This window comes from Mustela nigripes, chromosome 16, assembly GCF_022355385.1.
Source record: "Mustela nigripes isolate SB6536 chromosome 16, MUSNIG.SB6536, whole genome shotgun sequence".
Classification (NCBI taxonomy): domain Eukaryota; kingdom Metazoa; phylum Chordata; class Mammalia; order Carnivora; family Mustelidae; genus Mustela; species Mustela nigripes.
Window position 1 is genome coordinate 59,785,879 of NC_081572.1, and position 20,336 is coordinate 59,806,214.

General features: G+C 63.5%; 1 protein-coding gene across 4 annotated transcripts in view; it reads right to left on the reverse strand.

The window, feature by feature from the left end:
- Positions 1–2: 2 nt before the first annotated feature.
- The window catches only part of SPNS2 (SPNS lysolipid transporter 2, sphingosine-1-phosphate), a 29,584-nt gene continuing 9,250 nt past the window's right edge, over positions 3–20,336 (reverse strand). The window contains exons 2-14 of one of the 4 annotated variants that reach the window (XM_059380021.1): positions 17,923–17,988; positions 9,767–9,903; positions 6,149–6,300; positions 5,921–5,987; positions 5,014–5,156; positions 4,707–4,859; positions 4,424–4,613; positions 4,045–4,110; positions 2,519–2,617; positions 2,285–2,448; positions 1,941–2,079; positions 1,673–1,719; positions 3–1,204 (exon numbers count right to left, since the gene is read on the reverse strand). In XM_059380021.1, coding sequence (XP_059236004.1) covers positions 814–1,204; positions 1,673–1,719; positions 1,941–2,079; positions 2,285–2,448; positions 2,519–2,617; positions 4,045–4,110; positions 4,424–4,613; positions 4,707–4,859; positions 5,014–5,156; positions 5,921–5,987; positions 6,149–6,300; positions 9,767–9,903; positions 17,923–17,988 — 1,814 coding nt within the window. In that variant the 3' untranslated portion in view covers positions 3–813. Of the gene's footprint in view, positions 1,205–1,672; positions 1,834–1,940; positions 2,080–2,284; positions 2,449–2,518; positions 2,618–4,044; positions 4,111–4,423; positions 4,614–4,706; positions 4,860–5,013; positions 5,157–5,920; positions 5,988–6,148; positions 6,301–9,766; positions 9,904–17,922; positions 17,989–20,336 lie in introns of those variants that run through there. The other 3 variants (XM_059380022.1, XM_059380024.1, XM_059380023.1) reach the window with 3 other exon arrangements.

The following is a 20,336-nucleotide window of genomic DNA, read 5'->3' on the forward strand; positions in this document are numbered from 1 at the left end:
GCATGATTTAAATAGGTTTATTCCTTCATTTACAAGAGGAACATATTTGGCTTCTCTCTTAAGACTCTGAGATTCACGATCAGCAGCTCTGAAAAATAAAGGAGCAGTTTGGCTTCCGGAAGGAAGAGGAGGCAACACTTGGACGTGGTTCTTGTACAACAAGAAAACATCGCTGGGGCCCCCGTCGGGGTCGGGCTGGTCTTGGGGGTCCCACCCCCGTAGGTGCCCCAGAGCTTGGTGAGGAGGGGGTGCTGCTAGCTTGCACACGCACAAGCCACGCCAGCTAACTACGGGGCAGCGCGTCGTTGGGGCCGGCACCTCGATTCCAGCCGGTGTGCAGGAGCACGTGGGGCAGGGTAGGGTGAGTTCCGCCAGCAGGCAGGTGTGGAGGCGGTGGCAGGGCCCCTGAGCACTGGCAGTCGGCCTGGGGTATGGGCCTCGCTCCTGGCCGTTTTCCTGGGACAGGAATCCTCATGGGGTGGCTGCTGTTTCTGGCAGCTAGCACCCTGGGCCCTGTCGCTGGGGTGGGGAGTGTGTGGCTCCCACACCCAGGCCTGGGTCACAGGTCAGGTGCAGCAGCCGCCAGGGCCTTCACCCCTAGAGACGCCAGCTCCCTGGCAGGCTGGTCCTGCAGGCAGCAGAGACCAGTGTCCTTCGCAGGGACAAGCCAGGCTGGGAAGTGCCCAGCCACGGGCACCCGGCTCTGCCCACTGCCCGCTGGAGTCCATCGTTCCCGAGGTCAGAGTGGTCCCCATGTCCCCGAGCATGAGGTTGGACCACCCTCCTCTCTGTGGTCCGGGAGCCACTAGGCCTTCAGAGATGCCATGTGGGGAAATCCAGCCGTCCGGCCCCATGGTCTGGGGACGGCAGAGGCTTGCCCGGGATCCTGTAAGGCAGGGACAGGCCAGGCTCTCCCCATAAGCCCATTGGAGGCTGTCTTCGTCCTGGGCCCCAGGGGGTCTGCAGCCTGGACCCGGGGCTGGGAGTCTGTGCGGCGCTGTGGCTTCCCCACACACATCCTTCCACGCTCGCTGAGGACATGGCCTCTCGGAGCCACGGCCACTCCACAGCCCCAGACCAGAGAGGGTGGGTGCCCAGCCTCGGATCACACACAAAACTTCGAGGCAGCCCAGCAGGGCCAGGGTGCCGTGGGACACCTCCCAAGTAGGGTGTCAGTGAGGGGTCTTCATGGTCCCAGAGGCACCTAGAAAGAGGGGCCAGGTCACAGGGGGCTTTGGAAGAGGCCAGTCCTGACTGTCCGTTTAGTCTTCCTGCTCTTTGAAGAAACGGGCTTGTTCCTGGACTCTGGGGGCATCACGGGGACAAGGGAGGGCTGCTTGGAAGAGCAGCCCCCAGAGGCTGGGCTCAGAGGAAGGTCAGCTTAGGACCTGGCATGCTTCTTGGGGACTGGGGAGCACAGTCCCAGATGGAGTAGGGGTTCCAGCCCCGACCTTTGCCCTCAATTCCATTTGAGGAAGGAAGCCGGAGTCTGAGTCTGCCTGCCCCCCCTGACCTAGCAAGTCGGCGCGGGCCACGTTTCAAGAGGAAGATGGCCCTGGTCCTAGAGCTGGTAGGAGGTGCCTCAGGAGAAGCTGCTCCTGCTTCTGGAACATTCCCCTGGACCCCCACCCCTCCCTTCCTGCCAGGAGCTGTTCAGCCCGCCTGCACTCACGGCCTCAGACTTTGACAGATGCAGGCGGCATCACCAGCTGGTTCACCCTGGGGGAGAGACGGGCGGGGGTCAAGGTGGTGGATCAGCGGCGGCCGGGCCCGGGCACTGCTCTGGCACATCGCATCTCGGGGGCCGGCTGGCCGGACGTGCCGGGCAGGGACCTCGTCAGCCCCAGGGGAAGGTGGGAGAGCCCAAGGGTGGGGAGAGGAGATAGAGGAGCAAAGAGGAGAGAAGAAAGAAGTCAGAAAACAGGAGGAGGCGGGCTAACCTCCGCTCCTCTCCCTGAAAGCCGGTCCCCAGCCTGGGCGTGCGAGCTGTCCACAGCCCCTCCTGCGGGCTGGGCAGACGGGTCCATCCGGCAATCCTGGGCGACCAGGGGACCTGCTAACTGTCCCACTCCTGCAAGCCTGGGCAGGCAGGGGACCCACATGTGCCAGCTGTCCCCAACCAAGCCTCCAGCCCTGCAAGCCTGGGCGGCCAAGGGACTCTCCTGAAAGCCTGGGTGGCCAGGCAACATGCATGGACCAGCTAGCTGTCCCCCTCCCACGAGCCTGGGCCACAAGGGGACCCTATGTGCCCCCCGCCAGCAGGTGCCTGACCCTGCACACTCACTGCTGCTCAGCCTTGGCGCGGTCGCCGAGGAAGAAGAGGGCCGTGGCGAGGAAGAACATGCCGCCCAGGACCACCACGAAGGGGCAGAGCATGAGCGCGTAGCCCAGGCTCAGGAACTCCCAGAGTGGGGAGTCCTTGGTGCTCTGGCGGATCTGGTCCGAGATCTGTGGGGGTGGGAGCAGGTCAGGGGGTGCCTCCCACCCCAGGAGGCCGCCCCCAGCCACCAGTACTCACAAAGCCGATGAGGTAGGGGCTCCCGGCGTCCCCCAGCAGGTGGGAGGTGAAGCTCTGCAGGGCGACAGCCGTGGCTCGTCTCGTGGGGATGACCACATACTGCAAAGAGGCCGCAGGTCAGATACCAGAGGGCACAGCTACCGGCCTCGTCCCTGGGGTCCCTGGGGGCAGGCTGCCTGAGGTTCTGCCCCGGGCATGTGGCTGGGAACCTGTGCGGGGGTCACAGGAAACGGAGGCCCGGCACATGGACGACATGGCTGCGGCAGCGCTGGGACTGGAACCCATAAGCTGAAGACCATGCTGGTTCCCCTCCATGAGGACGTGGCAAGGCCCAGGCTGGCCTGCCTGGGGAGGCCCTCACCCCCGATTCTCCACTGCCCCCAGAGCCAGGAGCCCCCCAGGCTAGGCAGATCCTCCGAAGCCTCAGAGCAGTGGTGGGGGGGGGGGCAGCCCACAGGGCCCCTCCTTTCAGGGCTGGGGGAGGGGCAGCTGGATCCGATGGGACTGCATGGCCCCATTTCCAGCAGTGATCAGTCATGTGGCTGTGACCATAAAATGGGACAGGATTTCCCTGGGACCCAAACCCTGCCAGCAGCTGGGGCTGCCCCCAGGGGCAGAGGGAGGCACAGGAGTCCCGCCCAGCACCACAGACTCCCTCCTCCCTTCACTCTAGCCCCAGCCACTGGCCTGGCTCCATGTGAGCCCAGGGCGGAGTCAGACCCCCCCACTCCCACCCACGGATGGCCCCCCAGTGAAGCAGGGTGGGCTTCCTGGAGGAGAAAAGCCAGTAGGAGCCCCCCACGGCAGGCTGACTCTGATCCTCTGGGCTGTCCCATAGTGTGGCCCAGACCCCAAGTGACATCCCTCCCCTGCCTCCCAGGGAGGCCTGGCCTGCTGGCTCCCACTCTCCCTACAGCAGGCCCTGTGCCCCCTTCTCCCAGCCCCTCCTGGCCCTGAACAGGGAGGATGTCCCCCCCAGTCGCCCCCCACAGTGCCTGCTGCCAGTTATCGGGGCCACACCCCCTCCCGGTTCCTCCCAGGGACATGGCCCCTGCCGCTGCTCAGACGGCCCTTTGTCCCTGGCTGGCTGGTCGGGCTCCCATTGTTGGCCTGTGAACACCGCCTCTGTCCACCCAGCCCAGCCGCGGGCTCTCAGGCAGGCGCCCCTGGGACCCAGGCTGGGTTGGGAGAGCCGGGCCCTGAAAGCTTGGACCGGGTGGGGGGTGCACGCTGGCAGGCAGCATCCCCTCAGGCCAGCCTGGCAGTGCCAGCCTCCCGGCCGCGCGGAGCCTGCCAACACCCCTCTCCCCATCCAGCCCCAGCTTATCCCTCTGCTTGCCCAGGGCTCAGCTCTCAGACCCCGAAGCCTGGTCCCCTCCCCGCCTCCACGCCCACCTCCCCAGTTTGCCTGGCCTTCTGTCCACCCCCCATAGGCCTGCCAGCCTCCAACCTCTTCACCACCCCCTCCAGCTGCCCCAGAGGTCCAGAAGCCTGGCTTGGCACAAGGGAACCCCGGCTGGCCTCACCATGAGGATGTCCGCGGTGATGGCCCAGTTAGAAAAGAGCAGTGTCTCCCCAACAAAGATGCAGATCTGTCCAGGAGAGACCACAGCGGCTATCAGGGCCTTCCACCTGCGGGCTGGCAGGGAGCCCCCCAGGCTTCCCACCCCTCCCTGGGGCCTCCATGTCTGGGCACTCAGGCTCACAGGAGTCTACAGAATACAGAGGGACCTCAAGGCAGGCTGGCAGCTCGAAAAGACACCCAGGGCCCCGGACAGAGCAGGGGGGAGGACAGGCAGCCGACAAGGGCCTCCCCGTAGGGAGGAGCCCCGTGAGCCAGACTGCATGTCCCACACCCTCGGCCCAGCCCCCGCCCCCCACGCGGGCACCCCCCGCCGCACTCACGTAGGCGCCCACGATGCTGCTCTTGGCCGCCACAAAGATGAGGCAGATGAAGATGGCAGAGCCCAGCATGCCCACCGCACACACCAGTGGGTCGGCCCTCTGGGTCCGCAGGCGGCACCAGCGCGTGGCTCCCGCCCCCGTGAGCACTCCCAGAAAGCCGGTGAAGCAGGTGATGGCCCCGAAGATGAGGCTGTGGGAACAGAGGGCAGGGGGCCAGGGTCAGTGGGGGGAGGGGGCGAGCCGGGGCAGGGGGAACGCCACCCGTGTCCCAGGCCGGCCCCACCTGTCCCTGGCCCCGCACGGCGGGCTGCCGCACGTCTCCGCTGTCTTCTGCACGACCTGAGCACGGTGCAGGTACAACGGGATCCACATGCCCAGGGCTCCTGTGGCGAAGGACACGGCCGACGTGGCCAGGGAGGAGAAGACGTAGCTGCGGCTGGAGAGGGGCAGGCAGGGGCAGCGGCACTGAGCGAGGCCACCGAGCAAGGCCCCCGAGCCTGTCCCCGTTGCAGGGGTGAGGAGCACTGGCCCGTGGGCAGCCTGGCAGGGAGGGTCCTCCGCCCACCTAGACCCCTCCCGGCTGCACTCACTTGCGGATCAGGGCCTTCATGTCACGGAGCCATGAGCTGTGCACCCTGACCTGCCCCCCAAGCGGGTCAGCGTGGCCTCTCTTGGTGGCTGGGACCAGGATGAGGATGAGCGTGCCTGTGATCATGCCCACGATGGGGGACACCTGGTGGGGCAGGAGCACAAGCTGGGACCCCAGGCCTCTGGGGCATCATCTCTCGGCAGAGCTCCCCGGGGGCTCCTGCTCTGCTGTCCAGGGAAGGAGGAGGACGGATGGACGGAGAACGCACAGACTGCGGGATGAGTTAACAGGCGGAAGGCAGAAAGACAGATGGTGGACAGGACGAGGACCGACGCACAGAGGGACCGACTCTGGAACCACTAAGAGGGTGGGGGCCCAGGGTCCAGGGAGGTTCCTGCTGCTGATCGGGAGGAGCCCACGCCATCATGCCCGAGGGCATCCAAGGTCGGGAGCAGAGCCTCTGGGACACCCGCCCCCTCACCCGCTGGATAGGCCCGTCCCCACCCCCCCCCCCGCGCCCCATCAAGAAATTCCACGGAGGCTGCTTCCTTCCTGCTTTTGAGGAAAAAACACTTTGTCTTAAGCTTCCGTTCTTCCGCGGGACGGGGCATCTCTGTTTCCTCTGATCGCGCCGTCCTGGGGCCTTGGCAGACTCGCCTGAACCCTCGCTCGGGGCAGGAAGGGGCTCCAGACCCCGGGGGCCCCCACACAGAGGTCGCCTGGGCCCCCACTAACCCGGGGCTGGGCCGGAACAGGATGCGCCCTCGCAGACCCGGAGCATTAGACACACGGGAGGCCGTCCCTCATCCTGTCCGAACCAGCCCAGCTCCCCAACGCCCCCAGTACACTGGTCTCGGGAGACGAGTCCCTGGGGACCCTGGGCAGGGGCTGGTCAGCGGTGTCCTTACCCGCAGGGCCCAGTGCCAGTCTCCGGCAGCCTGCTTGACGCTGGAGCCCGTGATGTAACCCAGGCCGCTGCAGAGGAGACGGCGCAGTCAGACCGCAGTGGGGCAGGGGTGCCCACCGGTGTGTGAGGCAGTGTCTGCCCCCCACCCCGGCCCCCTGCTGGCGTGGCCCAAGGACGGCCACCACATGGCCGGGTCATGGAGCCCTGGCCTCGGGGAGAGGGCCCTCACCTGCCCAGCGGGATGGCGAAGTAGAAGACGGACAGCATGAGTGTGCGCGTGTTCTTGGTGAAGAGGTCACCTATGATGGTGGGCGCGATGGTGGAGTAGCTGGCTTCTCCCAGGCCCACCAGCCCCCGGGACAGGACCAGCAGCCAGAAGTGCTGTGGGAGGGCAGACAACGTGGGCTCCCCTCAGTGTCCAGGTCGGGGCAGCGGGCAGGGGCTGAGCCAGGCCCCAGCTGCTCTGGCCGGGATGGCTGCAGGGAGACGGCCATGCGTGTGGCCCAGACGTACCCCTGGAGTCTGCCCTGCCTCCCCTCAAGGGCAAGACCTCCTGCCTGGGCCCTGCCCCACCTCGAGAGCCACACGGCCCCCCTCACCCCCAGGCCAGACAGCCGGTGGGCTCCATGGTCAACAACTCCCCCACACACATCAAAGAGCGAGAGCGAAGCCCAGCTGGGCCGGGCAGGGAGGGGCCATGCCAGCTGCCAGGGGTCCTCCCCTTTGATGTGGACCCAACCCCTCCGTCCCCCCAGCTGCCCAGGGCCTGAGAACCCGGCCCGGTCATCTTTCCCCAGCCCCACCCTGACCACCCATCCAGCCAGCCTTGCCCACACGCTGCCCTCCTCCGGGTCTCCTGCTTCCCTCCCTCCGTCCGCCCATCTCCATCCGGGCCCGCCCCCTGCAGCACCGGACGCCCGTCCAGCCCCATGCCTCGCCTCCGTCTCTATGTCCCCCACACCCTTGGCACAGCCCCTCTCTCCAGGGCTCCGCTGCCCAGTGCCTTCGCCTACTTTGCTGCTGGCTGGCTGTCTTGTCCTGATTTCTACGAGCATTTAGGGATCGTGCGTTTGGACCCTTGACGGACATACATGATGAGCGTCGTTTGTCACCTTCCTTCTACTCTGATCGTGGGGTCTGTGTGACCCGACGCTCTCCGGCCCAGCGATGGCCCCTGCTGGCCTCTAGACTGCGCACCTCGCTAGGGAAGGCCTGCGCCATCCGAGACGATGACAATGCCCCCCTTAATGCACCGTCTGCTGGGTCTCAGAGATTTCCTCATTGTCCTTTGCACGGGAGCGCAGGGGTCATCCCACACCCCCCAGAAACCCGTGACACGGCACCACCTCATCCCCATGCACCGGACACCAAACGGTGTCCCCCATGTGCGTTCAGAACGTACACCCCAAAGTGTCCGTCCATGCCCCTGCCCCACACTTCGCCTTGCCCTCCATCATGCATTCCGGAAGCCCGTTCGCACGGCTGGACACAGACTCCCACCACCGAGTCTCTCTGCGGGAACGCGCCTGCGTCGCCCTGCATGTCCCCCTCCTGCTCCAGCCCCTCACAAGCGCCATGCCGTGCCGTGTCCACAGGCCGAGGTTGCTCTCCCGGGCACGCAGGCAGCTGGGGCGCACGTGGCAGGCTCTGCGGAATCCTGGCGCTTTGCTCTCCAGAGGGGCCTCGTCACCGCGCCCGTAGCAGCTTTGATCACACTTGGTAGTGGCGGCCTTCCCAACCGCTGCCCATTGGAGGGGTGTGAAACAGCATCTCATTGTCGCTGGGATTTGTATTTCCCCAGGGACGGGAGTCCGGCACTTGCTCCTCCCGGAGTCGCGGCCTTCTCCACCCTCTGCCCGTGGTCCTGCCGGCTCTTTGGTCTTCTCCCATGGACGTGTAGCCCTGGACTTTTATGCTTTGCTTTCCACTCCATTTTCCTCTGTCTGGACTAATTCTGCGAGATGGTCTCCCTTCCATCCAGACGGACTGGCAGCGTTGCCCGAGCCACGTGTGGTGCACCTATCTCCAAGCCTGGGCCCCCACGGGAAGGGCATCTCTGTCTGCCTGCTGTGTGGGTTAGGGGAATGCACCGTGGGGACCGATGGGGCGAGCCCCTTCCACGGTCACTTCTCACCAGGTTTTTGGCTGTTCCTGGGCATTTCTTGTGCCAAATCATCTTCAGAATCACACTGCCAACGCCATGGAGGACCCCCATGGGGCTCGGGCCGGGCGTGCAGTGAGTCCACAAACTGGGGTGACCCATCCATCCATCTCTGCCCATCCTCCTGCACCCCCAGAGCTGCCAGCATGGCGGTCCCAGACTCACGGCTTCATCCCAGAAGTGGCACAGCAGGTCAGAGGACCAGTGCCCTGGCCGGGGCAGGGCAGGGCCCAAAGGCCCCCAGGAGGCATCTGGTCCAGGCCCCATTTTTGATCATGACCCAGAGCCCACCAGCACCTGATCCTCCTCCAAGAAGTTGTACCCCAAACCAGCTGGATTTCTGCCTCTTCTCCAGCCTCTTCCTGGTCCGTGTCCCTGTGACTCACCCCTGCCCTCAGGATGGAGACCAGACCCTCTAACGAGGCATCCGAGGTTCTCTATGACCTGGTCCCTGCCTTCCTTTCCGGCCAAAACACTCTCCTCGTTTGGGGACCCACCCACACTGCACCATTACTGCTGCCGTGGGTTTGTGCCCTCTGCCTGTCCGACCCAACAAAAAGCCTCACCTCCTTGCCTGCCTTTCCAGCTCAAATGCCACCTCCTCCAGGAAGCTTTCCCTGGCCCCCTGGATTTCCAGAAACCGCTGTCTCTTCAGTGAGAACTCTCAGCCCTTTGCACATCATGAAGTCTGTGAATGTGGGGGTCCCACCCCGTCTTCCCATGCCCAGCCTGCATGCTCCTGAGGACAGGGAAAGGGTCTTCTTTATGCCCGAGGCTGAAAGCTCCTGGAAGACAGACCCTGGTTCTCCCCTTCCTCTGTCCTCCACGGCAACCGCCACGCTCTGCTGGAACACGCCTAGTGACGGGAACTCACTCCCTCTCAGAGCAGCGTGTCTCCCTCGCGGAAGAGAGAACAGAAACTACGGTTTGTTGAACCCGCCATGCTCCGGGCTCTGGGCGCAGTGACACTTCAAGCTGAGAATTCCTTCTGTTCCACAGATGCAGAAATGAGGCTCTCCAGGTCACAGGGCTGAAGGGTCCAGAGTCGGGACATTCAGACCCAGGACCATGGTGGCTGATGGAGAAACATCTTTCTTATGTGGAGGTGATGCAGGACACCCTAGAACTCCGACCCGAGCAGCCAGCTGGTTACTGGACAAAGCAAACTATGTACGGGATGCCTGGAGGGTCAGTTAGTAGAGCACACATTTCCTGGCCTCAGGGTCATGAGTTCGAGCCCCAACTTGGGCACAGAGTTCACTTTAAAAAAAAAAAAAAGGAACTGTGCAAGGCACAGAGAGGCACAGTGACTCACCTGGAATCACACAGCAGGATGATGGCAGAGCTCGGACTAGAACCGAGGGCCCTGACTCCTAGACCGGAAGGTTCTGCTGTCCCTTACCTCCTCCCTGAACCAGAGGCAGCTCGGAAAGAGGAGGCCACGCAGGGCTCCAGGTCCCCCAGCTCCGGCCAGCACAGGGAAGGCCGTCCCTGTCTGCATGACCTGCTTACAAAAGTACCCGAGACCCCTCAGCCCACTGCGCTTGGAAGACAGACACCTGGGACTCCAGCAGAGGCTGCCACCCCAGTCCGGACGAGGACAGTCAATGAGAGGTGGCGGCCCTGGAGGGAGCGGGGTGCGGCAGGACTGCGGGGACGCCGGGAAGGAAGCCCGACAGGCCTCACCTGCTGAGGGATGAAGGAGCTGGAGAAGGTGACCGCGGACCAGAAGAAGATGCCACAGCTGAGAATCACCTTCCTGTTGAAGCGGTCCCCCAGGTAGCCGAAGACGGGGGCAGCCACCATGAAGCTGCAGATGAACACTGCGCGGGAGAGGGAGAGCGTGATGGGGTCCTCGTGGCTGCAGCCGGCTCCCCGCGCCACCCGCCGAGCCCGGGGTCCAGGGGCAGCCCTTGGCCAGGACCAGGGGCCCAGGAGGGCTGGGGGGGGGGGTCCTAGAGCACCACCCACTTTGCCATAGGCCCGGCTTGTCCGGCGGGCAGCCCTCACAGAACTCGCCAAACAGCGAGGATCGATTTGTTGAGTGTGGTACGTGCCAGGAGCCGTGCCGGGAGCTCACCACCCGGCATCGTGGGTGTGCCCCAGCCCGGCGCACCTCGCAGAGGTGGGAAACAAGACGTGCCCAGGGCCCCACTGGCAGCCAAAGTCCTGTGCGCTTTGATCCCGATTCCAGAGTCTGCTCCGTGCACCTCCCACATTGCTCCCATTATTAGCCTTGGGAAAGAGGGTCAGAGAGGGGAAGGAACCTGCCCAAGGTAAAAAAGCAGGGTATTAGTGGGTCCAGAGCCCTGGTCTCCCACTCTCACTCCCAGCGGGCTGTCGACGCTTCCCTAACCTCCGTAAACACAGCCTTTGCTCATTCACTCATCCGTCCGTTCAACGAAACGGACAAAATTTCCTGCCCTCTTCGGCAGGAGAAACCCAAGATCAAACAAAAACTGGTGTGTCAGACGGTGACAAGTGCCAAGGAGGGTAACAGGGCAGAAACAGGAGATGGGAAGTATGTGTCTGAGAGACAAAGCAGATGCTATGACTTTAAACAGAAGGGTCAGAGAAGGTGACACTTCAGCACAGACCTGGAGGAGGTCAGAAAACAAATCCTGTAAATACTGGGGCAAGAACAGCGAGTGCAAAGGCCCTGGGGCAGAAGTATGCTTCATACATCTGAAGAACAGTGGAGAGGCCAGAGTGGCTGGAGCAGAGGGATGGGTTGCAGGGGGCGGAGAGGCCAGATGGAGCAGGGCCTCACGACCCGCTGTGGTGACTGTGGTTTCCACGGCTGAGAAGGAAAACACTGGGGGATGCTGAGCAGGGTGGTGATGTGACCTGGTTTTACTCTTCTAGAACAAGAGAGCAGCGGCGTCTCCAAGGGCTCCGTGGGGATGCCACTGCTGGTGCCAGGTGGGGCCTTGGGGCCCCAGGTGGGACGAAGAGGCCCAGCCAAGCAGCATAGACCCTAAGGGCCAGGGATCAAGGCTGCTCCCCCACACCTCCCCTGGAAGAGCATCCCACAGCTAATGGGCAGATGGCCAGACAAAGGCCAGGGGTGGGCAGAGGAGGTGGCCAGTTGGCCGGGCTCTGACCACCAGGCCGAATGTGCAAGCAGGCTTGGTGTCTCCCTCAGACCTGATCTGGGCAGAGGCAGGCGGGAAGAAGAGAAAGAGGGGGGCGGGAAGGAGGGATGGGGAGATCACGGGGAGAGGGCTGGGTTGGAGGAGGGGGACAGTGTCCCTCTCATCTGTGAGCAGGATGGTGAGCCTGTGGCTGCTGGGGACAGAGCCAGCACCGAGGGCCACGGGTCTGGGCACCAGAGACCCTCCCTGGGCCCAGAGTCCGCCGTTCCTTCCCAGATGGGTGACCGTGGGCAGGCTTCCACCTCTCTGTTCAGGGCCATACTGATGGCTTTCCAAAACAGTGGGGGTGTGGCAGGGGACCCCGACGGGTGGGGTTTGCCAGCTGGCGTGGTGCAGAGACACCCACCACGGCTGACCTCAGGCTGCCGGAGTCAGGGGGTGGCGTGCGCCACACGCTTCCTTCCGCTGAGCGGGGGCAAGGGCAGGCCACAGCCTCACCAACACCAGGACCGCAGGAGGCTGCAAAGCGGGGAGGGAGGGAGGGATCTGGGTATTTGCTACGTCGCTTCTGAACACAGGATGTTGAACCCTGGGTCTGCACGATTTAGTGGCTCCTGATGGCTGTGTGCAACCACCGGCTCACACAATTCCTGAAACTCTAACAACAGCCTCTCACATGCCAGCCTCCTCTTCTGTAAAACAAAGATAAAACGGCAACTCCAGGGTCGCTCAGAGTGCAAGGTAAGACAGCACCTGAGGAGCCTGATGCCACACCCTGCACAGGGCCCGCAGCCTTGGTCAACACTGGGCCCTTGTTTAGGTTAGTCAACACAGAAATTACTTCCTCATATCTAGAAAAAGAATTTTCCTGCTGGGCCTGCCTCCCAGGACCTGCCTGAGATCAGACCAGGATGTGGGCCTCGTCAGGACTCACATGTATTAGGGAAGGAGAAGGAACCATTCCCTCTGTGTCTGTCTGCACTGGGGGCCGTGGGGGGAGGAGGGTAGGCAAAAAGAATCAGATCAAGAGTGACCCCTGTCCATGGGTTGCCCTGTTTGGAAACCAGCAAGGAGGGCAAGGATCGTGAAGAGAAGCTTTGTGGAGGTGGTGACACCAGAGCAGGGCTCTGAAGGGTGCATAGGAGTTTACCGGGATGATAATACTTAAAATCAAGACTATTCTTACACCACCAGTCTTAGGAGCAATACCGCAGGAAGGTGAAGGTGGCGGGGTGCTTCCCATTACCAAGAACCTCACTTCCCATTGGCAGCCCGAGCACACGCCTTGGACCTAAACACCAGTCACCTCACTGCCCCACACTCGTCTCTTCACCCCACAGGAAGGTACAGAGGCCAAAAGGAGTGAAGTCATACAGCTCTCTGGGCGGCCAAGCCAGAGGTTAAATCCCGTTTGTCTAACTCCAGGGTCCTCACTCTAAATCACACTACAGACCCCAGCACAGGGAAGGGGGACTGCAGGAAGGTGGGCCAGGCCAGAGCAGGGGAAGGTGCTAGAGGAGCCCGTGGACAACCATGGCTTGTTTGCTCTTCCCCTTTGAGGAGAAAGTGGACAGACCCAAGGGGAGAGCTGCCCCAGGCCATCCCCACCTACTGCCTGCCACAGAGAGGACCTCAGGCTATCTGCTGGCCCATCTGAGAGGATGGCCACCCAGACACAGTCTGTCCTCACGACCCAGCCCCAGCCAAGCTCCACCGTGTCACCCTGTTATAGAGCTGGGTCACTGACAGGAGGAGGAACTCGCCCAAAAGGACACAGTGACCCTCCTGAGCCTGCATCCTCGGGGACAAGGGTGTCCAGGATCAGGAGGAACAGATCTATCTGTCTCTGCAGCCCTCCCCTCTGCTCGGGACAGACAAGAGAGGGAACCCGTCCGGGCCCTCAGGGACTTCGCAGGGCGGTGTGGGGTTCTGAACACAACCAAGCAGGGAGAGGAAGAAAACCGCGCCCAGCAGGAGGACTGGCAGAGGACCTGGTCCCTGGCGGGTGTGCAGAGGCTTCTGGCCAGCGGCCACGGGCTGGGGGTGAAGCCAGCCGGGCCAGGAGCGTCCCCTGCCCACCACCCCCCGCCCCACCACCTTCGCTGGAGGAGAGCTTTCTGCGCAGCCAGGAGGCCCCACCCGGTCTGTGGGACGGCTTTCCCAGCAGTTCCCACACGAGGACATCCTGTGGTCCGGGTGTGGGGAAGCCCTCAGCAACTCACGTGTGCTGAGCCCACAGGACCAGGACAATGGGCCCCGCGGGCAGGCAGCCAGGCCAGAGGGGGCCTGGAGGCTCTCTGTGGGATGGGTGGTGCCCCCACCATGCAGGGCCAGGGAGAGCTCGGGGAGGGGCTGCCCAGGCCCCTGACCTTCTCTGCGGGCCCACGCCCAGAGCCCGGGACCACGCCGCTAAGGATTCAGAGCCCCTCTGACCCCACCCGTGGGGCTGCCGAACCCTTCTCAGGGTGCGCTCGGCCCTGCTGACCCCCAGAAGATGGTCCTCGGGCCGGAACAGCTGAGGTCTGGGCTGGGGGACCCTGGGCTTCCCCACAGTGGCCCTGGAGCTTGGGTCCAGCCCCCACCGCAGCCTCAGCTGAACGAGGCTATTTTTACAAAGTCCAAATCTGGCCTAACTGTTATTTGGGGAGACTTGCCATCCTCCTTCTCCTGTGGGCAGGGAAGTCACTCAGGCAGACTCTGCCCACAGGACGTGGTGGACGGAGGCCCAGGAAGCCGGACGATGGGGAGGACCCAGGACAGTCCGGCCCTATCACCATGCAGACTTCCTGCAGAAAGAATGGGAACCACTCCTCCCTCCCACCGCTAAGGACAGACACCCTGGGCTGGCCCCTCAGGCCTCAGGAAGATGGGTTCTTGGGCCTCCCTGGGAAAAGACGGGGCCAGGGGCAGCCTCGCTGGATGAAGTGGGGAGGGTAAAAGGCCAGAAGGAGATGGCCCCAAGGCAGAGCTGCTGTCTGGTTTCAGTCTGAGCTGGCTCTTCCTCTGTCCCCCATCCCGCCTCTGCCCCGACCCCATCCTGGAACATCCTCGTGACCACTCCAACCACATCCCTGGGCTGCCTCCCCTCTCCCATCCACCCCCACACTGAGCCCCAGAGAGAACATCTCGATGCCTCCATCAGACAGGGACCTGCCTATCCCAAAGCCTTCTCTGGCCCCCCACCATCCCAGGACGAGAGCCAGATTCCTTTTGCGACGTGACCCTGCCCTCTACCCAGCCTTCCCTCCCTCTGCTCCCCCACAGTCCAGTGCCTGAGCCTGAAGCCCGCTCCCCTGCCCCGACTGGCTGCCTTACAGAGACCCATCTTCTGATTTGCTAATTCTCTCTTTGACTGGGTCTAATTGCTCCAGTGTTAAATTTCAGTGCCTACCTTCTCACTTCCAGAATTTTGAGCTGAGTCTTGGAAGGAGCTCCCTGTTCCTTCTCACTAAAGTGCTCACCCAGTCTTTTAAGTTTGACTCTTAGAAACGGAGCTCACACAGCTTGGAAGCCCTGAAGGCAGACCTAGTGCCTGTATGTTGCTCAGAGATCAGTTTCCCCATTTTCCAGCCTCAGCTGGCCACCTCCTTGTGGGCTCTGCCCATTTTCTGTTTGACTCTGTCCTTGGTGGGCACTGCCATCTGTGTCCCACACAGGCCCTGAGTCACGGAGCCTTCCCCTGGGAGCAGCTAGGTCTGCCTCTGGGGGTTCCTACGTGTGGAAGGGCCTGGACCCCTCTGGCCTACAGATGTGTGCCCTCACAGACAAACTGCCACTGGCCTGAGGGTGCAGCCAGACATCAGGGAGCTTGCCCTGGGCTCTGGGGGGAGACCAGGTCACCCACGTGACACCGGGAACTGAGGCTGCATGGGCCGATCCTCAGAGCCGGGGAACCCTGGAGCCTGGGTCCTGGATTGGCAGACAGTCCCGTGCATCTGGGCGAGAGCTCTGTGGAGCTTCCTGGCGCCGCTCTCCCTGCTTTTGATGTGTATTTAAAATTCTTCATCATAAAATGTTCACACTAAAAACACCGTCACAAGCTCTGGCAACAGATCCTGGTCACCAGGTGCTCTGGCCCACTTGGCTTCCACACCAGCGCCCACCCTGTTTTCGGGTCCAGGTCTCTTCGTTGGCCCTGGGAATCCCCCTGCTCGCTTGGGTTTTCAGGCTCAGCTACGTAAGGTAAACGTTTCCCGGGTGTATTTCATCAGCTCAGAGCGGGGGAAGGAGGGTGACTGGACTTCCCACACCCCGGGCAGATGCCCACTCACCCTGCCGAGCCCCACTTGCACGTCCCCTCCTCTGGGAAGGCCTGCCCACCTGCCCCCAGGCAGAGCTAGCTTCCCCCTTGCTCAGTCCCCATCCCACTCCCAGTCCCCAAGGTGCTCCCTATGCCTTGTGGCGACTGGATATGTTTTCTGTTCCCACTGGAAAGCAGGGACAGAGCCTGGGGCAGAGCCCAGCCCAGGGCCTGGCCAGCAGTGGGCTGGGCTGGGCAGCAGCTGCCCCTCAGGTGTAGGTTCTGCAGGCTCCTGGTTTCCCAGGGTGGCATGAGCTGTAATCACAGAGGCTGAGCTGCTGCTCCTCCCAGGAATCGGGGCCCGGCTCCCACCTGGCAGCCCTCTGCCTGGGGATGGCCAAAAGCAGGCTCTTCCCAAGCTGGCTCTCAAGATTGGGTCCCGGGGAAAAGGCAGGGGCAGGCCCAGGCCTGACCCCCAGCTCCCCCCACCTTGTCTCCGAGCACAGCAGCCCCTGGGGCCCACAGACAAGCAGCAGACTCTGCTTGCAGCCTCGCCCTTTGATCTGGGCGCCTCCACCCTGCTCTGACCTTATCAGGGGCTCAGGGAAGAGACAGGTGCCTGGGGCCCAGGCCTGTTAGCTGATTGGCCTGGTTGCCCACTGAGTCACATCCTGGTCTAGCTTGCCTGGCTTCTAGGCTCCGGGGGCCCGCCCGGTCGCACTGGGGGTCGGGTGTTAAGGCAAAGGTCATGGGGGTCCAGGACTCTGAGAGACCACCACCCAGAGAACAGGGATGACAGAAGCTCAGACGCTGGGGACAAGACCTGGACGAGCCAGCGGACACCCGTGTGCCCTCCGCGCTTGGAGAGTGTGACACACACAGGGTCCCCATCCCAGGCCCGCAAGTCCTCGTGACTCCTCTCGGCCTCTGCCCCTTCGTCGGGGACATAAAGCTGCAAAGAGAGCTTCTGGGAGGATCAGCCAGCGACAAGGACGCTGCTGGCTGTTTGTCGCCCTCCCACCAGGTTCCCGGGGGCCAGGGAGGTGGCTGAGGACACATGGCAACAGGTCCTCCCCAGGAGGCTGTGTGGGCCTCAACCACACCGGTGGGGCTTGAGTGCAGGGAGCCAGGGCAGACCTGGCTCCTGGTCGGTCTGCAAGGCCAAGGCCAGGAGGGGAGGAGACTCAGCCTGGTCCCCGGGAATCAGGGGCCAAAGAGCGGTGGGGCGGGGGGTGGCTGGAAAGCCGGGCTGTCTCCTGCCTTCCCAGCCCCACCCCCACTACATCCAGCCGAAATGCTCCCTTCCAGGCTGTGTGGTGGTTACTGTGTGCTCAGAGCCCGGGAGGTGGGCTGCGCCTGTCCTGGGGGTGGCTGACTGGCTCTGGCCCCGCTGGGAGGCCTGGCCAGAGGAAAGGACCAGGGGATGGGTGTGGCCTCATGTCCTCAGCGCAGTGCTGGGGGCAGTGGTGGGGACTGGCTGCGCTTAGGGTGTCGGACCCCACAGCCTTGCCCCTGCGCCAGCTCACTCAGCCGTCTGTCGAGCCGAGCCCGATAACCACCAGGCCCTCCCTTTGTGCCCCGAGGACCCTACCTGGGAACGGGCCCAGGCTGCAGGGCTTGGCTGAGTGGTGATGCTCTGGGGGCTCATGGAGGCCACGGAGGCCTGGCACAGCCCTCCCTGGAATGCCACCGAGACAGGTCAGGCAGGTTCCTGGACAGGGCCAGCTCCCTCCACCCCGCCCTCCCTGGGGAGCCTGGGCCGGGCAAGGGGTTCACACTCTGGAATGCACACCACGGACTTCCTCCCACACATCTGACCACGACTCCAGGGCCAAAGGGAACCGGAGCCAAATGAACTGGGCCCACAGCCACACGGCCAGCTTCAGGCACTGGGTGGGTCAGGCAGGGGCAAAGGACACATGGGCCCAGCCGCAAGGGGCAGATAGGCAGGGACAACGGCTCACGGCCTGCCACACTGCCCTAGCCCAGGGGGCAGAGGACATCAGGCCCAGAACTCACCCGGGACCCAGGCTCTCAGGCCCTTGCCTGGGACCGGCCAAGGGGATTTCCTGCTTTTACATCTGGGAGAGGATTCCCAGCCCAACGGGCAATGGAAGCAGCCGGGGGAGGGAGGGGGTGTGCTGCGGAGACATGGTCACCAAGGCTTCCCCGACACCGTCCTGCACAGCAACCTAATGAAGTCCCTCCAGCAGCCTCAGGGTAGGCTCTGGACCACCGGCTCCTGAGGAGGCCCCAGACCTCAAAGGAAGGGTCACCTCCAGGGCCCCGGACCTGGACCACACCCCTGTCTGTCCCCCACTGACCCCCCAGACTGTTCTTTGTCTGTTTTACAAGAAAGAGGGAGAGGCTCGGGGAAGCTGTCTTCTAGGAGCCTCGGCCATGAGATGTGGACATGAAGCACACGTCCCTTCCCTCGAGTCAGGGAGAGGCCAGCAGGGAAGGGCCCAGCAGGTGTGCCGGGCCTGGTGGGGGGCAGCGGGCCTCACCTGACTGGAGCAAGCCGGCGCCACGGTCCTTGACCCCAAAGTGCTGCTGGATGTCCAGAAGGACGCCTGTGAGGGGAAGACAGAGGGTGCTTACAGGTCACATCTGGCCTCCCCTCTCCCCCTGAGCCACACCCGGCCCTCTGTCCCCAACCCGGCTCCCACCTGCTGGCCTGGAACTCCCGCCTGCCTGTGGCCCTGCCCTCAGGGGAGGCCACAAAGCCCCCAACAGTCACTAAGGAGGTCTTCCAGCCGAGGAGCAGCAGAGGGGTCGCAGGCCATGCTCACACCCGCTCCCCTGCACGTGCACACGCCCGCCCGGCTGTCCCCGAGGTGATTGCCAGCACCCCCACTCTCCCGATACTAGAGCTGAGGTGCCGAGGGAAGCAGGCGGGGCCCCAGGCTTCCTGGGGGGAAGGAGACCCCTCGAGGCCTTGCCGGCTCTTCTCCCAAGTCCCAGCCATTTCTATCTACTCTCCCACGAGGACGGCCTGTCACGGGGCGAGCGGCGGAGCAGCGGCACAAGCAGGAGAGCTAAAACGTCAGCAGCAGCCATGGCCACACGGGCCAGCCAGCTCCTGCACACCGCTCCCTCTCCCAGAGCTCCACTGGGTTCCTGAGCCAGGAGACCCCCAGCCCTGCTTCTCACAGAGGACCGCAGGGGGCTGGGCCCCCGCACATGTGCACAGAGAAGGGACGGGGAGAGAGGAGGAGAAGCCCCCCATGCCAAGGAGATGACGGGGCCTGCCTGCGGGGGACCCCCGGCCCTCGTCGCAATGATAGTGAGGACGACGGGGCCCACCTCTGCACCATAACCGGTTTCCCAGTTCAGGGCCCACACAACCCACGAGGCCAGGACTCTCCCCCACCCCCAGACAAACAGGGAAACTGAAGCAGGTGGAGCTCAGCCCCACGCCCCAAGTTACACAGCAGTGACGTGGGCAGAGCCACAGCCCCGGGCCTGCCGGAGGCGCCCACTGGCGGCTGTCCCCCCAAGAGTCATTTCCTGGGATGCGGCCTGACAGCCGGGAAACACTGGCCACCTCCTTGTGAACGTTGAGTGGATTTGCCATAATTACCCGTAATGAAGAGGCTGTGTGAGGCCCAGTTAATGACTTAATAACCAAGGCGGGCTGTGGCCATGCTCTGAAGGCGGAGGCCGGGGGCCTGTCTGGGGCCTGTGGACAGCGGGGCTACCAAGGGGCCCCACCTCCGGGAACCACCTGCGCTCACCTCCCAGCCCCACAGACTATCCGTGCCCACTCCTGAGCCGGGCCCTCCATTGCCCACCCTCTCTCAAGCTGCCAGCCTCTCCCATGGCTCCCCAGTGCCCCAGACAAGGACCCTGGCCTTCACCAGGCTACAGGCTGCAGGTTCAGCCCCTCCAACCTCACGCCAGCCACACTTGGAATACCAGCGCCCCCATGCCATGCTGCAGCCCTCAGGCTCTCTGCGGCACCCTGACCGCCCACCCATCCCCATCCACCCTGGGGACGGTGCTGTTCCGGCCACTCCTTCAAGACTAGTTCAGGCGCCTCTTCCGTTGGGAAGTCTTCCCGGTTTCTCTCCTCCCGTCACCCTCAATAAGTCAGGTGCCCCTGCCGTTCCTGCTTTAGCCCTCGTCACACTCGGACTAGCGAGTTCTATGGGGAAGGCGCCTATGGACATGGATATGCACTCTCTGGGTTCGCCGCTGCTAGGAGCTAAGGGCCACCAGGTGTGGTCGCCACTAAGGTCTGAGCCCCGTGAGAGGCTCTGGACGTGCTTCTTCTAACCCGAGGCTACCTAGGATTTTCGACCCCGTGCTGCATGTTACATGAGTCACCCGGCATGTAAGGGTCGGAGAGGAGACACACCAGGTCTGTTAGCAAACATGAAAGCGTGTCCTTCGGCCTCTGCATGTGCCTTGCTCTCATCGGCCCCCCAGTTGTGGACAGAGACAGTGGGTGAGTGGACTCTCCATGGCCCCCTCCAGCAGGAGCTGCTGCAGAGCTGTGGGGGGGGGGGGGTGACAGGTCATCTGCAGCCCCCAAAGGAGACACGTCACAGGTTCCGTGTGCTTACGGACAGGTGCAGTGGGGGGGGTCGCAGGAGAGTAGGCCTCTCCCTGGGCCCCTGCAAGACAAGGGCAGGGGGCCGCCCTGGGGGAGGCAGGCCATAGCAAGATGGTTGTCACGAAGACGGCATATGTCCCCAGCAAATCAAAACACTCCTGCATCTTCCCTGGGGCACGTCCTGCCTAGCCCCCTGACTAACCATGCCTCACCCCTGCAGCTCTTCAAGTCCCAGAGTTTGCCTCTGCCTCCAGGAAGCCTCCCCTGACCACCTCTGATGCACAGGGCTCCTGGGAAGGAGGAAGAACACTTTTCCACATCTAGACGGACATCCTGGAACTCCTGGGCGGCCAGAGCCCAAGA